General features: G+C 38.1%; 1 protein-coding gene across 4 annotated transcripts in view; it reads left to right on the top strand.

The window, feature by feature from the left end:
- Window positions 1-26430, top strand: part of LEF1 (lymphoid enhancer binding factor 1) — a 118462-nt gene that overhangs the window by 66067 nt on the left and 25965 nt on the right. For 3 of the 4 annotated variants that reach the window (XM_063107378.1, XM_063107379.1, XM_063107380.1), the window contains exons 4-6: window positions 15809-15941; window positions 21473-21563; window positions 25453-25575. In XM_063107378.1, the coding sequence (XP_062963448.1) occupies window positions 15809-15941; window positions 21473-21563; window positions 25453-25575 (347 nt within the window). Of the gene's footprint in view, window positions 1-15808; window positions 15942-21472; window positions 21564-23301; window positions 23386-25452; window positions 25576-26430 lie in introns of all 4 variants that reach the window. The other variant, XM_063107377.1, reaches the window with a different exon arrangement.

Below are 26430 nucleotides of genomic sequence, written 5' to 3'. Positions count from 1 at the left end.
GTAGAATAGTAGACCTTAAATATAAAATAATGATTATTCTAAAATTTTTCTTAAAAGGCAAATGGCCAAAATCCGACATGTTAGCTGTTAATGTTGGAGAGAAAGCCAAAGCTCTTTTTTAATTTCCTTCAAAATAAGTTTATCTTGACCCTCAATGCTGCTTAGTGACTGCGCTTTTAAATTTCCTGAGCTATGGCCCTGTAGTTAATGTGGAACTTTCCTTGCACATAGTTCTTCATGATCTTCCTGATGTTGGGAGGAGGGAAGGGCAAAATGTGCTCATTCTGACTCTTATTCTTTAACCTCTGAACTGCAACTCCTGGCAACTCTGATATGTGTGAGTATGCACATTCTTGGTTATAGCCTCTGGAGAAAAAAAGAAGAGGAGAAACGCACAAAACTTAAACTTCAGAACGTTATAGTATAGTCAGAATAATTATAACACCAAATAATAACATTTGTGGTGGCACTTCATTCTTTTCTGCAAAAGGTTAATTGTTGAAAACTTTCTGTAAAGGAGAGAAAAAATGAGAAAGTTAAATGGTTATTGTCTTAACAGATGATAGTAGGCCTTGCAGCATGTGAGCGTATCAGAGCTGCCCTCTCCTTCTGCCTACCTCACTCTCTCTGTTGACATGAGGGGGAGGCCTGATATAGACACATAAGCAAAGAGATTCTCTGCTGATCATGGAAAGAGGAAATCAGATTTGAAACTCAGATTTGACACTCCATTGCTGGCTTTAAGCAATGTATACTTGTCAAGAAATGTGAGTGGCCACCTAACAACTAGCAAGGAAATGGGGACAACCACAAAGAACTGCATTCTACTAACAACAAATATGAGTTTGCAAGTACATTATTCCCCAGAGCCTCCAGACAGGAACTCAGCCCAGCCATTACTTTGATTTTGGTCTTGTGATATCCTTAGCAGAGAACCCGGATGTGGTGTGTATGCTTATTTTTGTTTGTCTTTCAAATTTCTCTTGGTTTTTACATTCAGGATACTAGCAAATAAGAGGGAGAAAGAAATGATAGCTTAGTACATCATGAAAACATTTCCTATTTGTAGCTCTTAAATCAATTTCTCTTGGAAGTCAATTTAACTAAAATAATACTTTTCAGTGTTTTAGCTTGGATCATCTACAATCAACAACTGTTTGTATACTGTTACTTTACTATAGGGCAGCAGTTCTCAAAGTGTTGTCTACACCCCTAAGATATAGGGTCCACAAAGTCAGAAGTGTCCTCATGATAGCCCTAGCACTTTATTTGCCTTTTTCACTGTGTTGACATTTGCATTGATGGTACAAAAGCAGCAGTGGGTAAAACTTACTGTGCCTTGGCATGAAATTATATTAGTCATTCAATTCTGCACTACAACACCCTCTCAGGAAAAAGAAAATGCCAGTGTCACTTAAGAATATCCTTGATAAAGCAGTAAAAATTACTAATTTTATTAAATCTTGATTCTTAGGTACATAATTGACAGGCAAACTATGGTTCTTCCAACTTTAATATTTGGCAGATATTTTTCCACAGATGATCAAAGTGAGTCTGTTACTTCAGTGAAAACAATTGACAGCATTTGTTGCCAGTGTTAAAATTTTAGCTTTTGAGGAAAAATTAGTATTTTAGTAAATTTATATTCACTACTGTGAGCTTTATAGCTTCCCAAATGCTTAAAGCTTTTCTGATGAGGTCAGTGATATTAACGAATGTGATTTTTATATTGTATAGTGAAATATGTCAACTCAGTGAACCAGCATTTTCCAGATGACTGATGCATTATGATGTTACAGAATAATAAATGGGTAAATTTAAAGTGCAAAGTAGACCAGGGATTTTAATGTAAGAGTAGGAAAAGTATATTTATATGGTTTCTGATTCTACATTGCAACTAGCCTTCAGGAAACTTTCTACCACCTGTCAAGTTTTGGTATTAGTATCAAAGAAGGAGATCCACAATTATGTGAAAAAACTATTAAAATGTTCTCTTTTTTCCATTATGAAAAAACTATTAAAATATCCTTTTTTCCCTAACAGTATATCTGTTTGAGATAGAATTTTCTTCTACCAAAATAATATATCACATGGAGATTTTGAATTCAAACAGATAGGAAAATTTAATTGTCTATTAAAACAGACTCTGAAGAGATTTGCAAAAAAAGTGCAAACGGTACCACTCTCCTCATTACACTTTTTTGTTTAGAAAAATGGTTATTTATAAAAATATGTTTTTATTTTAATGTGTGATGGGTTTGTCATTTTTTTAATGAATTAATATTTTTAAATTTCTCATTTTAATTTCTAATATAAATATTTATAGATAAATCCACATAAACAGAAGCTCATTAGGATCTCAATTACTTTTTTTCTTCATCTATTTAAGGATTTTTTTAAGTGTAAAGATGCCCTGAAAGCAAAAAAGTTTGAGAACTGCTTCCCTAAGAGATTTTTTAAAACAAATAAACAATCGGGTTGAGTTCCCCTACTGGCCAGTCATAAAAAAATAAAAAATTAAAATAAAGAGTCAACATAGATTGTACTGTCTATTAAAGTATAATCTAATAGAGAAAATAAAGCCAGCACATGGAAAAGCTTTGTGTACCTGAATGCCACAGCAAGATCTCAGCCAGAATGTCATGAATCATTTAAAATTCACTCTTGAAGGGTGGGCGGGATTTCAACAAGCAGTGATGAGAGGAAGGTTTTTGGATTTCAGGTACAGACTAAAAGTGTGCTGGTAGATCAGGGAAGGGAGAGTTTGGTGGAGAGTTCATCTAGAAGAAATCATAGTTCTGAATTCTAAAACAGTGTGTCTTAGGGATGAGTGGCTTGACCTTTTGGAGTACAGTAATTCATCCACTGGCCCTCTTTTTCCTTTCCTATTTCCTTTATCCATTCCACAAGTATTTACTGAGCATACATTATATGCCCGGACCTGAGTTAGATGTTTTATTTGCATTTCTCATTAATCCTCACCTTAATACTGTGAGTTATTATTCTACCCATTTTACACTTGAGGAATCTGAGATTCTGAAAAATTAAGTAGATTACCTAAGCATAGTGACAAAGTGGCATTTGAATGTTTGGGATTGGAACTTTCTGCCTCCAGTGCCCACGTTCTTGAATATTAAACTGTATTTTTACTCATGTCTTCCACTTGGCAATCAGAGGATGCCAGACTGTCTGTTTTTGGTTTTTTGGTACGCAAGGTGTACTCTTTGGAGTTACCCAGACTTGGTTCAAATCCTATCTCTGATACTTGACATCCTATGTGATTCTTATATAAATTACTCAACCTCTCAGAACCTCAGTTTTGTTCCTGATAGAACAGAAATCTTAACACCTAACTTAGGGGTGGTTTCAGGATTAAATAATGTAATGTATGGAAATCATCACCTTATAGAGAACTTAGAGAATAGTGGGTTCTCCATACCTGCCCCTCCCAAAGCAGCTGTTACAGCAGTCTGTTTGTAGTACTTCTGTTGACATCAGTGTTCTCCAAGTGGTCAGTTGTTCCTGTCTAGTTGCTTCATCACAATTGAGCCCATGGCAGACCACCCTGGCAGGGTAGTTTGAGAGAGAGATGGAGGGAGTAGCTGAGTACCAAGTAGTGTGGGACAGGATGAGCAGGGACTTTGGTATCAAAACAATGCCAGCGCAGCTCCTCTCTTGACTAGTTATTCTTTATTCTGTGTTCAAAAGGACTCAGCCTCCTCTTCATCTATAAATATGACCGTAATAAGACCCACTTATGTGGATTAATGCCTGAGAACATGAAAGCACCAATATAATGACTGCACTTACTGGGTGTCCAGTCCATATTAATTCCTTTTTGTATAACATGTTCCTTCCCCTCTTAGGGAAACATTCCAGTTGTCCAATGATGGCAAAGGTCTCTAGCCCATCCCTTTGCCTCCAGAGTTGGGCTCCTGGAATGTTTGCATCTCCAAAGCCTGCAGCCTCATGATTATCTGAAAAATGCTGCTGCATCACAACCAGTCGTGGTCTTAGACTTGAAAGGCTGTGTCAGACCTCAACCAGGTTTTTAGCTTTCATGGATCTTAGAATGTATGAGCCCGAGGCGGTGGGAACCGAGAACAGGGAAGGTGAGAAACCAGAGGCAGAGAGTGAGCGCCCGATCTGACACAGCCCTGTGAGTGACCGCTGGCCCGGCCCTGCTCGGGGGGCTGACGCCCACCCGGCTTCTGCCTGCATCACCGGGTCACTCACTGCCCTGGGGCTGCCTCCATTTTCCCAGGTGGTGGTAGCTCCGCCCGGCCTGGCTCCTCACTGAGCCTTCCCACTTGCTTGCCCCGGCGCGGGGCTTCCCGGGGCCTGCAGGCTGGCCTCCCCTCCCACTCCCTCCGCGGTTCTCTGGCGGGGCTGGTGGTGTGGGGCGTCCCTGGCCAGTGTTGGGAGGGCAAGGAAGTACAGGCGGGGCCGACTGTCACTCCACCACACCCTGGACTCCGGCCCCCAGTAAATTTCCTGTTACTGAGAGGCAGATACCATCTCTGCGGCCACCGGTTCGGAAAAACGCCTAACCAATTTCTGGTTGGGAATAGTGTGGTAGGAGAGTTTCCAAGTCCGCTTGAACCTGCCGGAGAGCTGATTGCAGGCGGGTGCTAGACTCGGTCCATGCCGGGGGGATACAAAGGTGAACAAGTCCCGAGAAAGATCTACAGTGCTACAAAGGCACCCAGAGCGACCGGTCGTCTGTGCCTACCAGAAACCTGGTAGACTTCCTGTGTGAGGCAGTGCCGAGCAGGGTCTTGAAGGCCCAACTGATAGACGAGGGTTGCAGAAGACACGTCTCAGCCAAGCCCAGTGCTCACAGAGTGGGGAGATGTGCCGCCAGGGAGGCGGAGACTCGACAGAATCCACACACCCTGTGGGGTCACCACTGCACAATCCAACAGCCTGGGCCAGAGCACACGGAACAGGGAGAAGTCCTGCACGGGAAGTGAAACCTCAATAGAGATCACACACCCTGTGGTACGTGATCCAGCAGCCCAGCAGAGTCTAAGCTGACCAGAAAGGCGGCTCCCCAGAGAGGCCCAAGACCCAAGGCAACCATACACACAAGGCACTAGAGGCCAACTGAGCAGTCACGGAGGTAGCCATACCAAATTGGCAACCACAGCAACATCTTAGTTAGTCAATAGTCTCAAACCAGTGGACTGTGAAACCCCCTGCCACAATGAATAAACATCAAAAAAAAGATACCAGAAATACAAAAAATCAAGAAAGTACACCACCAAAAGTTAATAAATCTCAAACTCTAGATCCTATAGAACAAGAAGCCCTTGAAATGACTGACAAGGAATTTCGAGTGATAATTCGAAGGAAACTGAATGAGATACAAGAAAACTCAGCTAGACATCATAATGAAATGAGGAAAAGTATACAGGATCTGAAAGAGGAAATGTACAAGGAAATCAATGTCCTGAAAAAAAATGTAACAGAACTTGCCAAACTGAAGAAGTTATTCAGCGAAATAAAAAACACAACCGAGAGTTTAACCAGCAGGCTTGTCGAAGTTGAAGAGAGAACCTCTGAACTTGAAGATGGGCTGTTTGAAATAACACAAGCAGACAAAAAGAAAGAAAAAAGAATCAAAGACGTTGAAGAAAATCTGAGAGAGATATCAGACAACCTTAAGCGCTCAAATATCTGAGTCATGGGTATTCCAGAAGGGGAGGAAAATGGAGATTCCATTGAAAACATATTCAACAAAATAGTGGCAGAAAACTTCCCAGGTATAGGAAAAATCACAGATCTTCAGATCCAGGAAGCTCAACGATCTCCAAATGTATTCAACCCAAAAAGGCCTTCTCCAAGACATGTTATAGTCAAATTGGCAAAATTCAAAGACAAAGAGAGAATCTTAAAAGCTGCAAGAGAGAAGCGTCAAATCACCTATAAGGGAGCCCCAATCAGGCTAACATCAGACTTTTCATCACAAACCCTAAAAGCTAGAAAGGAATGGGATGATATTTTCAAAATACTAAAAGACAAAGATTGCCAGCCAAGAATACTCTACCCTGCAAGGCTATCCTTCCGAAATGAAGGGCAAATAGAATATTTCTCAGACAAACAAAAACTGCGGGAGTTCACCACCACATGACCACCCTTACAAGAAATCCTCAAGGGAGGACTGGGTTTGGTTCCTGAAAAATAACTACCACTGCCATAAAAACCCAAGAAAAATCTAAACCCACTAGTATAATAAAAATGGCATTCATGAAGAGAAAACAATCAAACAGGAATGCTATCTACAACCTAAGGAACCAACAAACACAGAAACCAAACAGTAAATCAGAAAGCAAGGAACAAAAGACACCTAAGACAACCAAACAACCAATAAAATGCTAGGAATAAATCAACACCTTTCAATGACAACTCTTAATGTAAAAGGCTTAAATTCCCCAATCAAAAGACACAAACTGGCTGACTGGATCAAAAAGGAGGACCCAACTATATGCTGCCTACAAGAGACCCACCTCACCCATAAAGACTCACATAGACTAAGAGTGAAAGGATGGAAAAAGATTTACCATGCAAACAGAAAAGAAAAACGAGCTGGAGTAGCTATTCTTATATCTGACAAAATAGACTTTAAACTAAAAACCATAAAAAGAGACAATGAGGGACACTACTTAATGATAAAAGGACTGATGCATCAAGAAGACATAACAATCATAAATATGTATGCACCCAATGTTGGAGCAGCCAGATTTATAAAACAAACTCTATTAGACCTAAAGAAGGAAATAGACACTAATACCATAATAGCAGGGGACCTGAACACCCCACTGTCAATATTAGACAGATCATCTAGGCAAAGAATCAGTAGAGAAACACAAGATCTAAACAAGACTCTAGACCAATTGGAATTGGCAGATATCTACAGAACATTCCACCCAACAACCTCAGAATATTCATTCTTCTCAGCAGCACATGGATCATTCTCCAGGATAGATCACATATTTGGTCACAAATCAAGTCTCAATAAATTCAAAAAAAATTGGAATTATCCCATGTATCTTCTCAGACCACAATGGATTAAAACTAGAAATTAATAACAAACAAAACTCTGGAAACTATACAAACACATGGAAATTAAACAGCATTCTGCTTAATGACATATGGGTCCAAGAAGAAATCAAGCAGGAAATCAAAAAATTGATTGAAACTAATGAAAACAATGATACATCATACCAAAACCTGTGGGATACTGCAAAAGCAGTATTGAGGGGGAAATTTATTGCATTAAATGCTCACTTCAGAAGAATGGAAAGATGGCAAGTGAACAACCTAACACTTCACCTTAAAGAACTAGAAAAACAAGAACAATCCAAACCTAAAATTAGCAGACGGAAAGAAATCATTAAGATCAGAGCAGAACTGAATGAAATTGAAACCCAATAAACAATTCAAAAGATCAACGAATCAAAAAGTTGGTTTTTTGAAAAGATAAATAAAATTGACAAACCATTAGCATGCCTAACAAAAAAAAGAAGAGAGAAGACTTAAATAACAAAAATTAGAAATGAAAAAGGCGATATTACAACTGATTCATCTGAAATACAAGGAATTATTCGAGACTACTATAAACAACTATACGCCAACAAATTTGAAAATCTGGGGGAAATGGATAAATTTCTGGACACACACAAGCTCCCAAACTGAACCATGAAGACGTAGAAAATCTGAACAGACCAATAACAATAAAGGAGATTGAAGCTGTTATCAGAAGGCTCCCAACAAAGAAAAGCCCAGGACCAGATGGATTCACAGCAGAATTTTACCAAACATTCAAAGAGGAATTGACACCGATTCTTTACAAACTATTCCAAAAGATTGAAACGGATGCAAATCTCCCAAACTCATTCTATGAAGCAAACATCATCCTGATACCAAAACCAGGTAAAGATATAACCAGAAAAGAAAACTACAGGCCGATATCCTTGATGAATATAGATGCAAATATCCTCACTAAAATACTAGCAAACAGAATACAGCAACACATACGTAAAATTATTCACCACGATCAAGTGGGATTCATCCCAGGGATGCAAGGTTGGTTCAACATACGCAAATCAATAAATGTGATACACCATATTAATAAAGTCAAACACTAGGACCATATTATCATCTGTATAGATGCTGAAAAAGCATTTGATAAAGTTCAGCACTCATTCATGACAAAGACCCTCTATAAGTTAGGTATAGAGGGAAAGTATCTCAACATAATTAAAGCCATATATGCCAAACCCACTGCCAGTATCATCCTGAATGGGGAAAAGCTGAAAGCTTTTCCTTTAAGAACAGGAACTAGACAAGGATGCCCACTCTCACCACTCCTATTCAACATAGTGTTCGAGGTACTAGCTAGAGCAATCAGAGAAGAGAAGGAAATAAAGGGCATCCAGATTGGAAAAGATGAAGTCAAACTGTCCCTGTTTGCAGATGACATGATCCTATATATCGAACAGCCTAAAACCTCTACAAAAAAACTGCTGGAATTGATAACTGATTTCAGCACAGTAGCAGGATACAAAATCAACATACAAAAATCAGTAGCATTACTTTTCTCCAATAGTGAACATATAGAACGAGAAATCAAGAAAGCCTGCCCATTTACAATAGCCACCAAAAAAATAAAATACTTAGGAATTGAGTTAACCAAGGAGGTGAAAAATCTCTAATGAGAACTACAAACCACTGCTGAGAGAAATTAGAGAGGATACAAGAAGATGGAAAGATATCCCATGGTCTTGGATTGGAAGAATCAGCATAGTGAAAATGTCCATACTACCCAAAGTGATATACAAATTCAATGCAATCCCCATCAAAATTCCAAAGACATTTTTCTCAGAAATGGAAAAAACTCTCCAGACATTTATATGGAATAATAAAAGACCACGCATAGCCAAAGCAATGCTGAGCAAAAAAAATAAAGCTGGAGGCATAACACTACCTGACTTTAAGCTATACTACAAAGGTATAATAACCAAAACAGTATGGTACTGGCATAAAAACAGACACACTGACCAATGGAATAGAATAGAGAATCCAGAAATCAACCCACACACTTACTGCCATCTGATCTTTGACAAAGGCACCAAGCCTATTCACTGGGGAAGGGACTGCCTCTTCAGCAAATGGTGCTGGGATAACTGGATATCCATATGCAGGAGAATGAAACTAGATCCATACCTCTCACCATATACTAAAATCAACTCAAAATGGATTAAGGATTTAAATATACACCCTGAAACAATAAAACTTCTTAAAGAAAACATAGGAGAAACACTTCAGGAAATAGGACTGGGCACAGACTTCATGAATACGACCCCAAAAGCACAGGCAACCAAAGGAAAAATAAACAAATGGGATTATATCAAACTAAAAAGCTTCTGCACAGCAAAAGAAACAATTAACAGAGTTAAAAGACAACCAACAGAGTGGGAGAAAATATTTGCAAAATATACATCTGACAAAGGATTAATATCCAGAATATATAAGGAACTCAAACAACTTTACAAGAAAAAAACAAGCAACCCAACTAAAAAATGGGCAAAAGAGCTAAGTAGGCATTTCTCTAAGGAAGACATACAAATGGCCAACAGACATATGAAAAAATGCTCAACATCACTCAGCATCTGGGAAATGCAAATCAAAACCACACTGAGATACCATCTCACCCCAGTTAGGATGGCTAAAATCCAAAAGACTCTGAACGATAAATGCTGGCGAGGTTGTGGAGAAAAAGGAACTGTCATACATTGTTGGTGGGACTGCAAAATGGTGCAGCCTCTATGGAAAATGGTATGGAGGTTCCTCAAACAATTGCAGATAGATCTACCATACGACCCAGCTATCCCACTGTTGGGAACATACCCACAGGAATGGAAATCATCAAGTTGAAGGTATACCTGTTCCCCAATGTTCATCGCAGTACTCTTTACAATAGCCAAGAGTTGGAACCAGCCCAAATGTCCATCATCAGATGAGTGAATACGGAAAATGTGGTATATCTACACAATGGAATACTACTCAGCTATAAAAACGAATGAAATACTGCCATTTGCAACAACATGGATGGACCTTGAGAGAATTATATTAAGTGAAACAAGTCAGGCACAGAAAGAGAAATACCACATGTTCTCACTTATTGGTGGGAGCTAAAAATTAATATATAAATTCACACACACACACACACACACACAAAAAAAAAAAACGGGGGGGGAGAAGCTATAACAACCACAATTACTTGATGTTGATACGACAAGCAAAGACAAGCAAACAGAAAGGACATTGTTGGGGGGGGAGGGAGGAGGGAGAGAGGTTTCGGTGATGGGGAGCAATAATCAGCCACAATGTATATCGACAAAATAAAATTAAAAAAAAAAAAAAATGAATGTATGTCCAGCACTTCTTTTGTCGGGGAGGGGATATGGGAGGGGAAATGGGGAGGGGTGACTGGCCAATATGGGGATCCAAACCCTTGACCTTGGTGTTATAACACCACACTCTAACCAACTGAGCTAACCAGCCATCCCCTGTGTTCTTTTTGAGGTCTAGTTGATTCAAGAATCAATGTATCCTTTTGGGATAAATTAAATATGCTCTTCTTTGTGGGAAGGCTTGAGAAGCTCGGATTCTTGGAAGAGGAGGGGAATGCACAGTATGAAATTACGTGGCTTTATTTCACGAGTACCAGAGTTCTTCAAAGTTTAATAAAAAGTAAAATGCCACCATAACGGTTGAGACCTCATCTCAATAAGTTGGTGGAGTGTTAAAATTCTCCTGGATTCAGTTATTACCAGGAGGGCTACTGATAAAATACACAGTCACTTGAAATGGAACTCGAGACCTAGACCCAGCGCTTTGGGTTTAGTTGAAATCCATAGATGTGTAAAATGAGGACTAGCTGCTAGGCCAGCTGGTTTCTCCCCCAGTTACTCCACTTGCCAGCAGACCTGAGGCTGTAGCCAGTAGGGAGTTGAACCACTTTTTAGTCCTTCCCAGAACCACATCCTTGGAGGCTAACAACTTTCACGACACCTTGAGTTCCTGCCAGCGGTGAATGGGTCATTTCTGGGAATGCTGCTTTGGGGGTTGGTTCTCAGGATCCGTAAGTGGCACCCACTTTGTGTCCACAGGAGGTATGGGTTTTATTGACTGTGATGCCAAAGAGGTCCTTACCTGCATGGACCAGCCTGGGTGGCAGCCAAGCAAGCTTCCTTGGAAAATTTTCCAGTGCTAGAGAGAAAGGCAGCAGTTGAGTTTCTACAGCTCTAACTGCTTCTCCTGAGGTGCCTCTTTGTCTGGTGTGATTTCTGTGCCTGGGACAGAGACCACACAGTCATTTCATAGATGTCACATACTGTCAGGTGTGGCCCAGATGGTCCACTCAATGTTCAAGATTTTGGGAACTTGGTTCTTTAGGGAGGCCACATGGTGTGCTGGTAACGAACCTGGCCTTTAGAGCCAGACTTTCTGTATTTGAATCCTGGCTTTGCCACTTACTAGCTATATGCCATTGGGAAAGTTACTTAGCTTCTCCATGCCTGTTTCCTTATCTATAAAAGGGAAATAATAGTAGTACCTGCCTCAGAGGCTGTTGTGAGGATAAAGTGTGTGGCATAGAGTAAGCACTTGGTAAGTGTTGCTGTAATTATATTATGTGCATAGGATGGCCCGATGGTGTTTTTCAAATTTGAGAAAGGACTTCAGGATTTCTACTAAGTAGTCATGTATGAGTGCTGAGTACAGGTGGGAGAGCTGTCTTTCAGAGTCTACCTCGATATTTTCTATCCTTTTTCCAGTACCTGCTCTTTCCAACTTTATGACTTTTCCTTTGCTCACCCACCAATCACCTGCCCAAGATTAGAGAATGTGCAGTGAGAATCAGAAAACCAGGGACTTCAGCCCTGCTCAGATTCTTACTGCCGTGTGAGCTTAGACAAGTTACTCAACCTCTTTGAGCAGGAGTGGAGAATTTGGGATGATTTAAGGCTGTCAGGAATCTCATAAAGGTGGAGTGATTATGCATACTGTTACCCTGGGATAATAAAACAAAGGATGCATTGGGAATACCTGGTAATTCTCCACTGGCAGCTAAAACTCACCTGACTATACCTGTGAATGAAAAAGAATCAAAAGTGATTTTTATCCTTTCTTCCTCCTCCCTCCCTTACAGTGAGATGTGTAGTGGGAAAGCACCTGAGTAGGAATCAGGAGATTTGGGTTCTGTTAAGTGAGGCACTGTGTGTACAGTACATAGCACAGAGGAAGAGCCAAAAGGATTGAATTTCTCTACTACTTGATTCCACTGTATTGAGCCTCTCAGGTATTCCATGCCCATAGTATTTGCAGTGACCCAGCATTACTGGCACTGTGTAGTGAGCTGGGCGTACTGTTATAAGTGCTGGCAGTAGTCCTGGCTTGACCACCTTCCCATATTATAAAATAAGGAGCTTGTACTAAATGGACTTTAGGTTTCTTACAGTTTTCACATGGTATGAAAGCATAGGCTCTCCTATCACCTGGTTCATCATTTTCTTCATAGTACTTGATGCTGTCTGTTCAGATTCTGCTTGCATGTTTGATTTTTTACATATTCTTTGTTTCCAGTACCATCCCCTGACTCCACTTCCAGGCCCTTGTCTGTATTGGTAGTTGGTGCTGGAATAGTACTTGGAAAAGTTTAGGTGCTTAATATATAGATATGCATACATATACATGTATAAATGTACATTATAATGTAGCTACATAAATTTGTCTACAGAGACATAAGTAATGGGTTGATTATTCTCCCCCTCACCTAGTCCCACCCCCAAAATACACCACATTGTTATTTAGAGATTAGAAGAATAGAATTCAGAATGGTTATACTGTTTGTCTTAAAACTTAACCAAAGTAGCAGTGCCAGGGTTCTCACCTTGTGTGTGCATATAGTTTCAAAGGACAGTAACTCTGACATCAGAGGAAGCCCACCAGTTTAGGGCTGAGGGCACTTGACTGTGATGGCAGTATGCCAGCTATCTGCAGTGTAGGGTGGAATCCACTTTGTTCCATTTATATACATGGCCAAGATGGTCGGCAGGAGACAGAATATAACCCTTAGAATTCTGCTTACACATATCATTGAGATTTCATATTGCTTTTATTATTTGGCCACAAAAATGGACGTAATCCTTGTTGGCTTTAACATACCTACTAGTACTGCTTTCGCTATCCATCTTGCAAAATATAAGACAAGGCCAGAGCTTAAATTAAAATCCTCGGCTTCTTATCTCCTTCCCACAGGAAAGCAAATCTGTGTTGAAAACCGTAAAATTAAGAGGAGAGCAAGGATAGCATAATTTAGCAAAAATTCATGGCACCAGATTCTGAGCTATATGACTGGAGGGATAGGTCAGACATTAAGAAGATGCTGCCTGCTAATGCAAGTTCCTTAAGGTGGTGCTCTGGAAATAAGAGCCTTTCTTATTTTATATATATAATTTTTTTTTCCCCAGAAGACTTCTGCAATGCTTCCTCTTTAAAACTACCCTAAGAAAATATTTTTGTAGATTGTTTGGCAATCATGCTTCTTATGAGACTTTCAAAATGAAACTCAAAACAGTTATTCTGAGGTATAGTTGAAATATATTCATTTTAGCATTTGGTTGTTGAGAGTTTTGTTTCCATTTTTAAAAGGATTTATTAAAATATCCTCCTATCCCCACTCCCACCCACCCCCTGCCATCTCCTCTAGCAGTCTAAATTACTTGTATTTAATAAGTTCATTCTGTATTTTGGGTAAACTGCATCACTAACACTTGAAAAGCGTTAAAAATTGTTTTTAAATTTTTTATACATTTATATGCATAGATGTTTGTGCTGAGGTGTATAGAAAAAAGTTGTGTGGCTTTGATAATGGTGCTCTATTTAATAAATGCCACGGGCTATATGAACTATGCAAGTATTACCATTAGAGAAGAGCTGACATTTTGGTGATGGGGAGCAATAATCAGCCACAATGTATATTGACAAAATAAAATTTAAAAAAAAAAATCTAAAAAAAAATAAATAAAATAAATAAATAAAAATAAAACTTAAAAAAAAAAAAAAAAGAGAAGAGCTGACAATCATAAAATAGGGAAAATCTAGTATGGAAATTTTATCACTGCCTAAAACAGTGTGAATTTTTTTTCCCTTTGCTTTTTTTCGCCCCATAAATTTCTTTTGGATGGAGGTTGTAATGATAGGGTGTAAAGAGAATTAAATATTACTAGGATAATTATTCTTAATTTTCCTGAGGGTAAGCCTTTCCATTGGAGCTACATGATTTATACACCTAATTTGTAAAAAAAAAAACATCACATTGAAAATCAGTGTACGTCATAGGTGCAGCTACCATACACAAGGATGTTATGGGGCCCTCTGTTTAAATACAGTCCCACATTTTAAGCAGTTCACACTGTGGAGTGTTTTAGGCACTTCCTTGGGTTTTTTTCTTTTCTTCTTTTTTTTTTTTTTTTGCTTTTTGCTTCTGGAGAATGTTAATCTGTAGTACTGTAAAATCTCACTAATTCAAACTAATTATGGTGGAGGCATGTCTGAACTAGTGAATTCATTACATTCTATTCCTCTTCAATTTATGTTACTTGTTATTATGGTGTTTCTAAATAGAGATCTTCCTGAGACTGCTTTAACTAGTAGGTGAGTTTAAAATCAGAAACATCTTTTACATTTATATAATTGTGTTGAGTGAGTTTCCCTTCTTTTTTGAGGGGACTGGTTGTGGACTTTCTTTAAAATGATCCCTGTAATCCCATAATTAGGTTAAACCTGCCTGAGTATTGTTTACATTACTGATTTACTTAGGAAGCACTTTCTTGGAAGAAACAACGACAACTTTAACTTTGTCTGCAGTCAAATGATCATGGACCTCAAATTGATGATGTCCATATAGGTAACCCGAACCTTTAAAAGTGTTACTGTTATGTAGTTTAGGACTTCCGAGTTAAGTAGTAAAATTTGTTTGTCAACAAGTATAAGACATAAAAAGTACATTAAAATATAAAATGTTAACAACTTAAAATGTTCTTAAGCTGTATTTTGTATTATGCAATTAAACTCAAGATTGGAAATTCCCTTTTATCAATTAATACTTCTGGAAAATAGAGTGGCAAAAGATGAACTGAATAGGTTCTCATGTTTGACAAAGCTATATAGATTATGAAAAATGGTGTGACGTGGTTTTTAAGGATGTACAAACATAAAATAAACTAAGGGGCTAGTAATGCAGGAAATTTATATTTATTGGGTTGTTTAAAATTTGCCTTTCAAATTGGCAATATTTATTCATTTATTTGTTCATTGGACAATTTTTTATTGAGTTCCTTTTTTGTGCCAGACATGTGTAGTGAATAAAGAGCTTATAGAACATCCATAACTTTTGCTCCAGTAATTCTTTATTGAACTTAACCTGAGAAGATAATCCAAACGGGAGTGTACATGTGTATAAATATTTACACATAAATAAATAATAGTGACCAACCTAAATCTCTAAAGGGGCACTGATGAAATAACTGATAGTCTTTTGGTGAGATATTCATGTACTTGAGTATTTACCATGGGAAAATTATGAAGTTCTAAATGAGATGATATCAGTTGCCAAGGTCTGAAGATGATTGTTGGGTTATGCTGACAAGTGGTTACTGATATTGTGTAATTTTTCCTTTTGGAGAGAAAATAAGAGTTGGGCATCCCTATTAACTTTGACCTTGTGCTTATTTTGCAGTCAAATAAAGTTCCCGTGGTGCAGCCATCCCACGCAGTCCATCCTCTCACCCCCCTCATCACTTACAGCGATGAGCACTTTTCTCCAGGATCACACCCATCACACATCCCATCAGATGTCAACTCCAAACAAGGTGAGGGCCCCTGCCTTTCCAGGTCTCCTTTGCTAAATGAGGAGCCAAGTCCCACCAGTCTGAGTGATCTTTCACATGTCTTGCTCCATACAGTAGGTGGATCAAAATACATTTGTAGAAGACAGGAGTAATTCATTTGATAGCAATTCTTTAGAAACCCTTAAGGATTTGTTGTTTGTTTTATTTTTTAGAATTAAAAAACAGAAGAAAAGTACAGTAGAGTCATTTTCCAAGAGACAGCTCTGAAAATCTACAATATAAACCAATATATTGTGCAAATATACTTAAAAGTTCAATCATCTATAGTATTTCTTTACTTCATGCACAAGGTGTTGATAGTAATATTTTTGTAAATATTAGAAAAGGGGCAAGTAGGAGATTTTGACTTCAGGTATTATTCTTTTGAGCCTCTTGTGATTTCTCTTGGTTATTCATTTATATCCCCATTGTGTTTTATCTTCTTTTTGTTATTTATCAGCACCAGCTTAGATATCATAAATAATAAAGTACAAAACTATTTCTACTTAAAGTGAAAGTAATATGAATTCTGTTTTACTCCTCTACATTAATATCAAGTTCTGCTTCTACTTCATTTACAGAAAAAGACACAGTGTAAGATGTCTGAAAAATTAAAATGTCCAGTTTCTTCCTGACGAGTATCGGTGTGGGTTGGTAGGACCAGGAGCTCTGGTTCTCTGTGCCTCTGGTCCCATCTGCTCAGGGCCACCCTTGAGGATGGATTTGCTCTCAGCATGCCTGTTGCTCTTCCCATGCATGTGCACTCTTGGACTTTGAAAGTTCAGAATAAAAGATCTTATAAAACCCTGGAAAGGCAGAGAATGTCAAGGAGTAAAATTTTCCACCACCTGCATTTTACCCTTTTGTCCTGTCCTATCTTTGACTTATAATGGACAACAAAATTTAATGAGTGTGTAAAAGAGAGGAGTTCAGTGGCTAGGTGTTCTTTTCTGCTACTGTTAACACTTCTAGGTAGAATACTTAACACCTTCAGTTCCCACCATTGTTAAGATAGAACACTTATCTGAAGACTTAGTTACTGTTGTAACTACTGTTGGTCTGGAGTAGAGCCCACTTACCTTTACTTAGAGAAGGTAAGACTTACCTATACAGATGTTTCCAGGTTTGACTCTTCTATTCTTCATTCCCCGTCTTTCCTCCACCCTGCTTCTTTTTTATCAACAGTCTCCAAAGAATAAGAAACACCAAAAAGACAGGTCTATGGATATATGGTGAGAAAGGGAATTAAGATAGGGATCTTAGGAGAAAAGTTGAGTTTGAAAGGGAAGGTCAGCAATATGATCTTGGTCATGGTGACTTTGAGGTGTCTTTGAGATATCTGAAGGGAGACGTGAAATGGGCAATTTAAACGTGTGGGTCACAGTCTCAGTCACATATTAAACATGTTTAATATGATTTTATATTAAAAATCAATATAAAAGCCTCAAACAATTAGCAAAAAGAATCCAACAGTGTGTTTTATTTAATTTTTAACGATTTATTTATTTAACTAACAATTAAATAGTGCTTACTGTGTCCTAGATCCTGTTCAAAGCACTTTGAAACATTAACTTATTTGAAAGAATAACACATCAGGGTTTAATGGTTTTTCTCTCAAGAATTCTAGAACAGTTCAATTTTAAAAAGAGACAAGTTCATAACTGGTTACCAATTACATTTATATTTTCTCTTCTGTTTCCATCTCTTACTGCTACCCTACCTTGTTTTGCCTAATTGTAATATATCATTGCTTTGCAAATTAATTTATTTAACGAAATCTCTAGAGTTACAGAGAAAGGCCTAGTGGGCATGATCAGGAGTTGTCTGCTTGCACGTGTTTTAGTCTTTATTTTGTTCTAAAAATTTTTAGAACAAAAATTGTGTGATTTTTGAATTCTACTCGATATACTATTTGTGCTTGTTTTAATCTAAGGATCCTGTTTTTAATTATGTTTGTCCTGGGCTTCATGTACCTCTGGAGATATATACATTTTGATTTGGAAAGCACTCATTTATGTGATACTGAGTTTGTGTACCTCCATTTGGATACTCTTATTGCCAAAAAAATAAGCTTACTCAGTCTCTTGCTTTTATTCTTTTTTCTCTCCTCCTGCCTGCCTTTTGGGTATATCATGTACTTCAGCTGGTTAGAGCATGATGGTACTGAGGCCAGAGCTGCTGATTTCGAAGTTCCTAGTATGCTAGTTAGTTTTATCTAGAAAAAAATCCAAAAGAGTATCATGTTCATACTCTAACCCTAAAAGGAACTATTCAGTAATATGTTTGTGATTATATAATTATGTAATTATATAATACATTATTATAGAATTATTATATTTGGTAATAATCTGTAATAAACTGTTTGTCAGCAGTACCCATTCTCATTTGTGGACAAATAATTTGAGGTTAATTTTCTATTAGGGAGCACACTAGTTTTCATCTCTCAATGTGCGTGTGTGTGTGTGTGTGTGGGAAGGGAAGAGGAGGTTAATACCAATCTTTTCTTTTCCTACTCATTATCAGTCTGGTAAAAATGTTAAAATGAAAGAGCTTTTAGGAAATACTAGGTTTATATACCTGTTTATACTTTCTGTTTTCCATTTCATTCTTATAAATAAGAACAAACACTTACATAGTGCTTATGCTTTATACCAATCATTTTTCCGTATTACACATGTTAGTGCATTCGTTATTCACAGCAACCCCTATTCTGTTATTATTCTGGTTTTACAAAACAGTAACAGTTAAATAACTTTATCAAAGATATGTAGCTAGGTGAGTGGCATATCCATGGAGTCAAACTCCAGAATTACTTCATCTATATTTATAAAAGTTACTTTTAAAGGTTTGCACGTTTAAGGCTATGCTGAATATATCCTCCATCACACAGTAAGTATTCAATAAATACTAGCTGAATAAATGATGTGAAATGTGTCTTCAGTAACTCGGTAGTTGGTGGAGAGGCACACACTTCTAAAGGAATCTTTGAGAGTGGGATCTTAAAAGAACAATGAACTATTTAGAAAACAGATCTATTTTTCGTTCACATAGTGACCTTGTATGTACATGCAAAATGGTTGATAACGATGACCCAGCATAGGGAATTGATCCATTTCAACACTTTATTTCACTTGTTCATTTGTTCAATCATTCAGAAACATTTACTGAGAACCTCCCCTGCAGGCAACTATGGTTTGATACTTAGATTGGTAAAATGTGATCTTTTTTTTCAAACAGTATATAAGATCATGTAGGAAATCATTTTCACCAACTATAAAACAAAATTAAGAACATCTTAAGTACCACACTAAAAGTACAAATAAAAAGTTGTAGATTCAAAGGAAGAAGAGATTTCTCAGAGATATGCATTAGAGAAAATTCCCTGAGAGAGAGGCATTTCAAAGATAGGTAGGATTTTAATAGTTACAGTCAAATTAAATACTCAGCATAGGACTAGGCCTGTAGTAGGTACTATGTAAATGGTAGTTACTCCTTGTAGCAGAAAAACCAAATCCAACTAGTTTGTATTTTTTGTTTTGTGGAATCACTTCTGCACAGAATTACTGCTGCTGTGTTCTATGTGCACTTAAAACATGGTCTAACATGGAGAACAGAGTTTTAAGCTTAAAGATATGATTGTAAGCAAGTTACCTCTCTGTATCCCTCTGATAAAAGCCCAGGACAGAACATACTTTATTTGCACCAGAACAGATGCTTGAATAGTCACTAAACCAGAGCTTAATTTCCACATCAGCAAAATAAAGAGATTAAAGTAGTTAATTCATATAGTCTATGGCCTCTAACCATGATTTTCAAGTTAGAATAATAAAACATTCAAATTTCCACTAAGTTTCAAATGTTCTTCTGAGTTGGCTTGAAGTTTTTTTGTTTGTTTGTCTTCCCCAATACTGAACAGTCCCCCCTCAGACTCTGAGATTTGGGGAGGTATCTGGATCTCAGGGTGAGGGAAGCAGCAAGTTGAAAAGACTCCCCAGTGATTCTGTTATGTCTAGAGTCATCACTGCAGACTTCCTTAGGATCACCCCTGCTGCTAAGCCTTCCCAGACCCAAGAAAAAAGTCACAGAGTATAAAATTTGGGGTCCACTGTGACCAAAAGAATAAGTATTTCTAGGGAAAAAAACCGCAAAACTTTATTAAAGGAGATTTAAGACTATTATTTTAAAAACAGCAAAACGTGAGATGATCTCCTGTAAGCTCTCTGTTAAGGTGGAGATTAAAGACCTTTCTCCTTCCTGCCTACTTTCTGTAAAAATTGAGAAATAGTTTGTTCTAACTTCAAAGTCAAATTAACATCATCTTTGAAGGCAGTACTTCTTAAGTCATTCCCATATGTTTAAGGCCTTCAGTTTCTTTTAAAATCAAAATGAAATTCATAGGTATTTTAAACAGTAAAAAAAAAAAAAAAAAAAAAAAAAAAACCAGGAATATTTAAAGAACATCTTCCATGTGCTCACCTAATTTCACATATTAGCCACCACAATATATTTGTATTTACCATCACTGAATGCATATTCAGGGTGTTAAACCTTGGATTGTGTGCTTTTATGTGGAAATGGTCTTTTAAAGCCATAATTAGCTGTATGAAAAAAGTTTTATGGCTCTTTTCTATTGAGAATCACTTTCCTCCAAATAAATTAAATCTAAATTTTTACATTTTATATGTTCGTTTTACCCTTCCTTTTTTCTCTCTTTTTTGTTTTCTTCCTGTACATAAGGTAAGGTGTAATCAAAGGGATCCTCATTTGAAACTAGGATTAGGTATAATCTTTAGGTGGTTTTAGAGCAGTGTACTCCAGGGAGTGTGAGCTTGAGAAACAATTTGGGGCCTTCTCATTTTCTGTGGGATACAACTAATCCAGAACAGTTTGACCTTGGAGCCCAGAGGATTCAACTTGATGAAGAGCTTAGTTGGAGCTGAAGTGGCAGACAGAGACCGAATGAATCATATCATGTGTGACCATTATGGGGCTGAAGATGATTCCTAATTAATCTGCGATCCTCTGAGGTATCACATTTCCCAAATCTATGTATCCATAAGGGAACCAATGAAAATATGAAAGCAGCAATTTACCTAATCCTTGAGCACCATGGCAGGCCATCTATTTCGGAAGGGCTGTCATTCTCCATCCTACACAAAACAATTTTCCATTTCCATTCGACACAAAAACAATTGTCTACTATTTTCTTAACCAAAGTGAAATAAAGGGGGCAAGGTAAATAATTTAGAAGTCTATTTTGATGACTTTTACTGGCAGCATTTTTACTCTTTTAGGAATTCCTCAAGATTTACTACCTGAAGACTGTTTTCCAAGATGTCGAAATCTTGAGAAAAGCTAACAGACTTCTGCTCATTGGATCTGATAAATAAATATTGTTTTGTTCTAGACTTTAAGTATTAATGGCATAAAACATTTTATTGCTTTGTATTGCTCCTCTGGTCAAATGTTCTAAGAATCTGAAAATGATACCTCTCTGTTGTGCTTTTTAATAGGCATGTCCAGACATCCTCCGGCCCCTGATATCCCTACCTTTTATCCCCTGTCTCCGGGTGGTGTTGGACAGATCACCCCACCTTTAGGCTGGTAAGATCCTTTCTGTAACCTTCAGCCAGATATTTGAACACATGTTCTTTCAGTTTCCCTTCATGGAAATGCGCTTTATGAATGGTAACCTTGTAGAGTTGAAGAAATTTCACATCAACAAGCAAGGTGCTAACTTTATTTTATTCCAATTTAAAAGATTAAAAAACATACAGACTTGAAATGGATTGAATCTGTATGCTAATATGTGTAGAAAATGACTGTGTAGCATTTGCTTTGAAGCTTATAGTTTTATGGATTCAATTTGTGGCTTTGGGCATTTGCTATGCCTGTACAAAGTTAGTGCTCACTGGCTTGTCTTTTCTAGTTTTTTAATGAACAACTTATATTTTTGAAACATGAACTTAGACACATTGAATATCTACCTTTGCTTATAAATGGGCAAGTGAGATAAATGACAAGTAATTAGAAATTCAACAAACTAAAACCATGTTTTGGATTTTAATAAAGTAAACATCCAATTTGAATTCAGAAGAGTAAAAAACTGATGTTTGGGCTGTTTTTCAGAATCCGTATGCTAATGCTCTTTGTTCTTTATTTCTAAAACATTATTACTTCTCCCTTTAAATTTTTTAATTATACAGGTAAAGGAAATAAATTTGGGGAAGAAAGAATAATTTTATATAGTGTAGCCTATTTTTATAACTTTTTATTAACAGACAACCTCTCCTCCCCCCACTCCCATTTCCTCTCCATTCTCCCCCTCCCCACTTCTCACTCCATAGAAACGTGCTTCCACTGTAGCAAATGTTTCCCTCCTCTCTCCGTTTGGCTCTCTATTCCCACAGTCCCCACGTCATTGCCCGCTGTCTCTCTATCTGGACATCCTTACAATTATTTCTTCTTTGGTAAGGAGCATTCATCCGGCCATGGACATTCCCGCTTTTTGTGTCTCTCTCTTCCTTCCTCTCTCCTCCTCCTTCTCTCCTCCTCCTCCTCTCCTCCTCCTCCTCTCTCTCTTTCTCTCTCGCATTAAATCTCTCAGTCAACTCTGTTTTAATTTAATTGATTATGTGTATACTTTGAAACTTAGATCAGTCATTTTGTCTGAACTTAGCTACTTAGGAGCAATAATCCCGTGCTGAGTTGGACCACTGGCAGCCGGACATAGAGACTGTGTAAATGAAAAACGTGAAATGGGGAAAGAACAGAGGGAAAGATGGACTTCTCGGGGTTGAGAGAAAATAATTCCAGTGAATTGGTCATTTATTTCTTGACTCTAACTTAGGTGTATGCAGGGAGAAAGGTGCAGTGTTTTTTTAAATGTTTGTTCATTTTCATATAAATATAAAATTTTATTTCCTTCCTTCTTCCCTTCCCTGAAATTCTCAATGACTCTGATAAAGAATTTACTAAGCTCCTTCTCTGAAGGCAATATTTCACTATTCCCAGGGTTTTGTTACGTTCAATAAACAATAAGTGCCTTCTTTGTTGAAAGCATTAATAGGGTTGGGAGAGGGGAAGGGATAAAAGACAAGGAATTCAGGGACTGTCTTGCTTTAAAGTTGAGGGTGGGAGATTTTCTTCAAGGTGAATGATGCTTTGGGTGGAGGGTGAGGAAGGGAAATGGTTGTGTAACTGAAGAAATGCTGTGGTGTGCATGTAACACTCCCACAAGATGCTGTTTGAGTATCTCCCTCTTTTCCCCTCATCAAACTCTTACTGCTGGTTGGTAACTCGTGTCTCGTCATTGATGGGTTCCTTTCTTCTGTGACCTCAGGCAAGGTCAGCCTGTATATCCCATCACGGGTGGATTCAGGCAACCCTACCCATCCTCACTGTCAGTCGACACTTCCATGTCCAGGTAGGTGGAGGTGGAAACGGGGCACTCGAGGACAAGTTGCTCTTCTCGTGCTCGCATCTGTGCGCCTCTGCTTGCCTCTCGGTCAGCTAGCAGGGTGCGTAGCTCAGCCACGCGTCCGTCTGTGCAGTGTGCCTGGCTCCCACACTAGGTGTCATAGGACTCCTGGGTAGGAGCCATAGGCTGTGCCCCAGCAGGACCAGCCATGCCCAGCAGGGAGGTGGGCCCAGCCACACTGGGAAACATTGCCTCCAAAAGAATTCGTGGCCACCCAACTGTGGGATATGAAAGGTCCCGAAAGTAGATGTTATAAGAAGAGCTTGTTCAATTCAAAATATGCCAGGGGTGGGGTAAGGGAGGAGGATAAAAACTGGCTTGATCTGAGTTCTAGTATTTGCTTCCACTGAGGAAAGTTACATCAGTTTAATGCAGCAGTGTTTGAAAATGCCCAGGTAGCCTAGAGCCTTCCTGGACCAAGGCTGTCGGAAGACAGAACAGTGCTTACAGGCTGTCTGGCCATGCAGGTGTGCGTCCTAGTGTGTGAATCAGGCCCTGTGTGGACACATCAGTGCAAGCGAAGCTCTGTGAAGCCTGCCGTGCCACACTTTGAGGCTGCTCTGTGTGATGCTTTTGCTTCTGGAAAGGATGGCTTCTGTGCCCTGTGCTTGATGTACACACACATTTGTGGTGTATCATCTGTGTGTTCGATGTGGCTTTTTCAAGGGAGCTAGCATTATTGTGCTGGAAGTCAAACTGGTGGGTTATTAACTGATTGTGAATCTGTCTTTTTTATATGGGTATGAAATTCACAGTTCCGTGGTGAATTTCATCTATTTTAAAAAATACTGTTTGTTCAGTGAATTGTGAAATCTAGCTGGTTGGGTGGGGGTGGGGAAGTAGAATTAATATCCTTCCCACTAAAATATATTTTTATACTTTTTAACATTGTAACAACAATCTGACAACAGGATTTTCTTACTGGCAAATAACTAGCATCATATATTTTTGTAAAAACTACATTTAGCAAAGCAGCATTATTTGGTCAAATATTTGTATTTTTATCATACTTTCTTTAATATTTTAAATTTTGTTCCTGAAATATTACGTATCCAAGCAGAGTTTCTTCTTTTCTTCCCAGATGTCGGAATTAATTGTACAGGCTGTGATGAAAGACCTGAGAATATTATCTTTGTTGAATTAAATGTTTAATTTAAAACCATTTGAAAAACAAAAATTTCTAAAGCATATCCAAATTTATCCCAAGTGCTTGATGAGAGAGAGTACTGTCCTTATTTTATTTTTCTTGCATGGCAATTTCCCTCTTTCATATTGGCTAGTGGTGGATATTTGAAGATTATTTTAATGCTCTATGCATACTTAGGTAAAAGCCTTTAGCAGGTGTAGTTTTTACGTTGATGCAGAACCGTGTCCTTCTCTTTAATTTTGTTATCAGGTTTTCATAGGGCTAGATCTCTCAAACGTTATTTTTGTATAGAAAATCATTTTGGATGATGTTAAGGGAATCTTATTAAGTAGGGGATTGAGAAAATCTTCCTGTCTCTTTTCTGAATTGTTCTCTCCTAGTATTAATGAAGAAGCAAGTAATGTGAGAAAACTCTAATAAGATGGTTTACTTAGGCATATAGGCATAGGTTTTTATATGTGATGTCTTTAGCTTTCATTTAAAAATCATTTAAAAAGCTAAATTTTAATAAAGTGTTATATTTCCAGTAATTACTCTCATTGAAATCCATATTTGAAAATTGCTTTGCAAGAAAAATTATTTCCTTTTCTATAAAAATCCTATAGTCTACAATGCTTCCAGGAGAAATGTCAGGTTCTACTATTAGTTTGAAAAAACTACAGGGAGTAATTATAAATATTTTCCACCTGCATACGCAAAGAAAAAATAATTATTATCTCATTCTAATTTATGTTTAATACTCTTGTGCATAAAGATGTGTTTGTACTCTTAGCCAATAGCAGTTAGTGGATTGTTTTTAAATTCCATCTGTCTTTTGCTACAACAGCCAATAGTACACACAGTTTTCTTCTCTTTCCTTCTTTTAGGTTTTCCCATCATATGATTCCTGGTCCTCCTGGTCCCCACACAACTGGCATCCCTCATCCAGCTATTGTAACACCTCAGGTCAAGCAGGAACATCCCCACACTGACAGTGACCTAATGCACGTGTAAGTATGCACCTGCGCATATCGGTGAATATCGGAAGAGTGGAGGATTTAAATACACTCGTGCTTCTTCTCTACTGAAACTTCTCCCTCTCTGTTATTATTATTCTTACTATTATTCCCCCTCTCTCAGTGTAGCTCTGCCTTGAGGACATTATACAGCTTGATTTTCACTGCACTGGTTTTGATTCTGAGATTGGAAAGAAGCACAGACCTTAAAAGATCATGGCAACTTCAGCAAAATGGAGGATTATTCAGAGTGTAGGCATTGAAGAATCTTGAGCTGTTTTGCCATTTGGCACTGGATTTTAATTTGGTTCAGATTATTGGGGAGAACCTGTTGGTACCTGAGGGAAGTAGATTAGAGATTTAATGTACTTCTTCTGGAATGCAGTTACCCTGGTTCAAGACTTAACAGCACAGATTTCAATGGAAAGGGGCAAACAAAGCCCAGGATTCCCTATTAAGACAGGCTTGTCTCAGACTGTTAGAGCAAGGCTAAATTAATTTACCATGAAGAGATTAGACCTTCTTAACCTATGGTTTGTGGACTGGAGTGTCAAGGGTGGCAGGCAGCATGTGACAGTCCATCAAGCACCTGTAAATGCATGCAAAGTCAGTATGCATCTGTTTGGAGCAAAGGGTCTAAAGTTTCATTAGCTTCTCAGAGTGGCCCTTGACTCTCCTCCCCCAAACTGAAAAACCTCTGTTCTGAAAGAGGAGTGATCACCTGTACTGTGTGTCCAGCTTCTGAGGTGACCAAGAAAGTCAGCCTCAGGGCCCTAGATGGAGCATCTTCACAATTACAAATCCATTTCTATTTTGTGTTAAACGCTTCTACAACTGTACGCACATTTT

The sequence above is a fragment of the Cynocephalus volans genome, chromosome 9 (genome assembly GCF_027409185.1).
Source record: "Cynocephalus volans isolate mCynVol1 chromosome 9, mCynVol1.pri, whole genome shotgun sequence".
Taxonomy (NCBI): Eukaryota; Metazoa; Chordata; class Mammalia; order Dermoptera; family Cynocephalidae; genus Cynocephalus; species Cynocephalus volans.
This window is presented reverse-complemented; position numbering and strand designations above follow the sequence as displayed.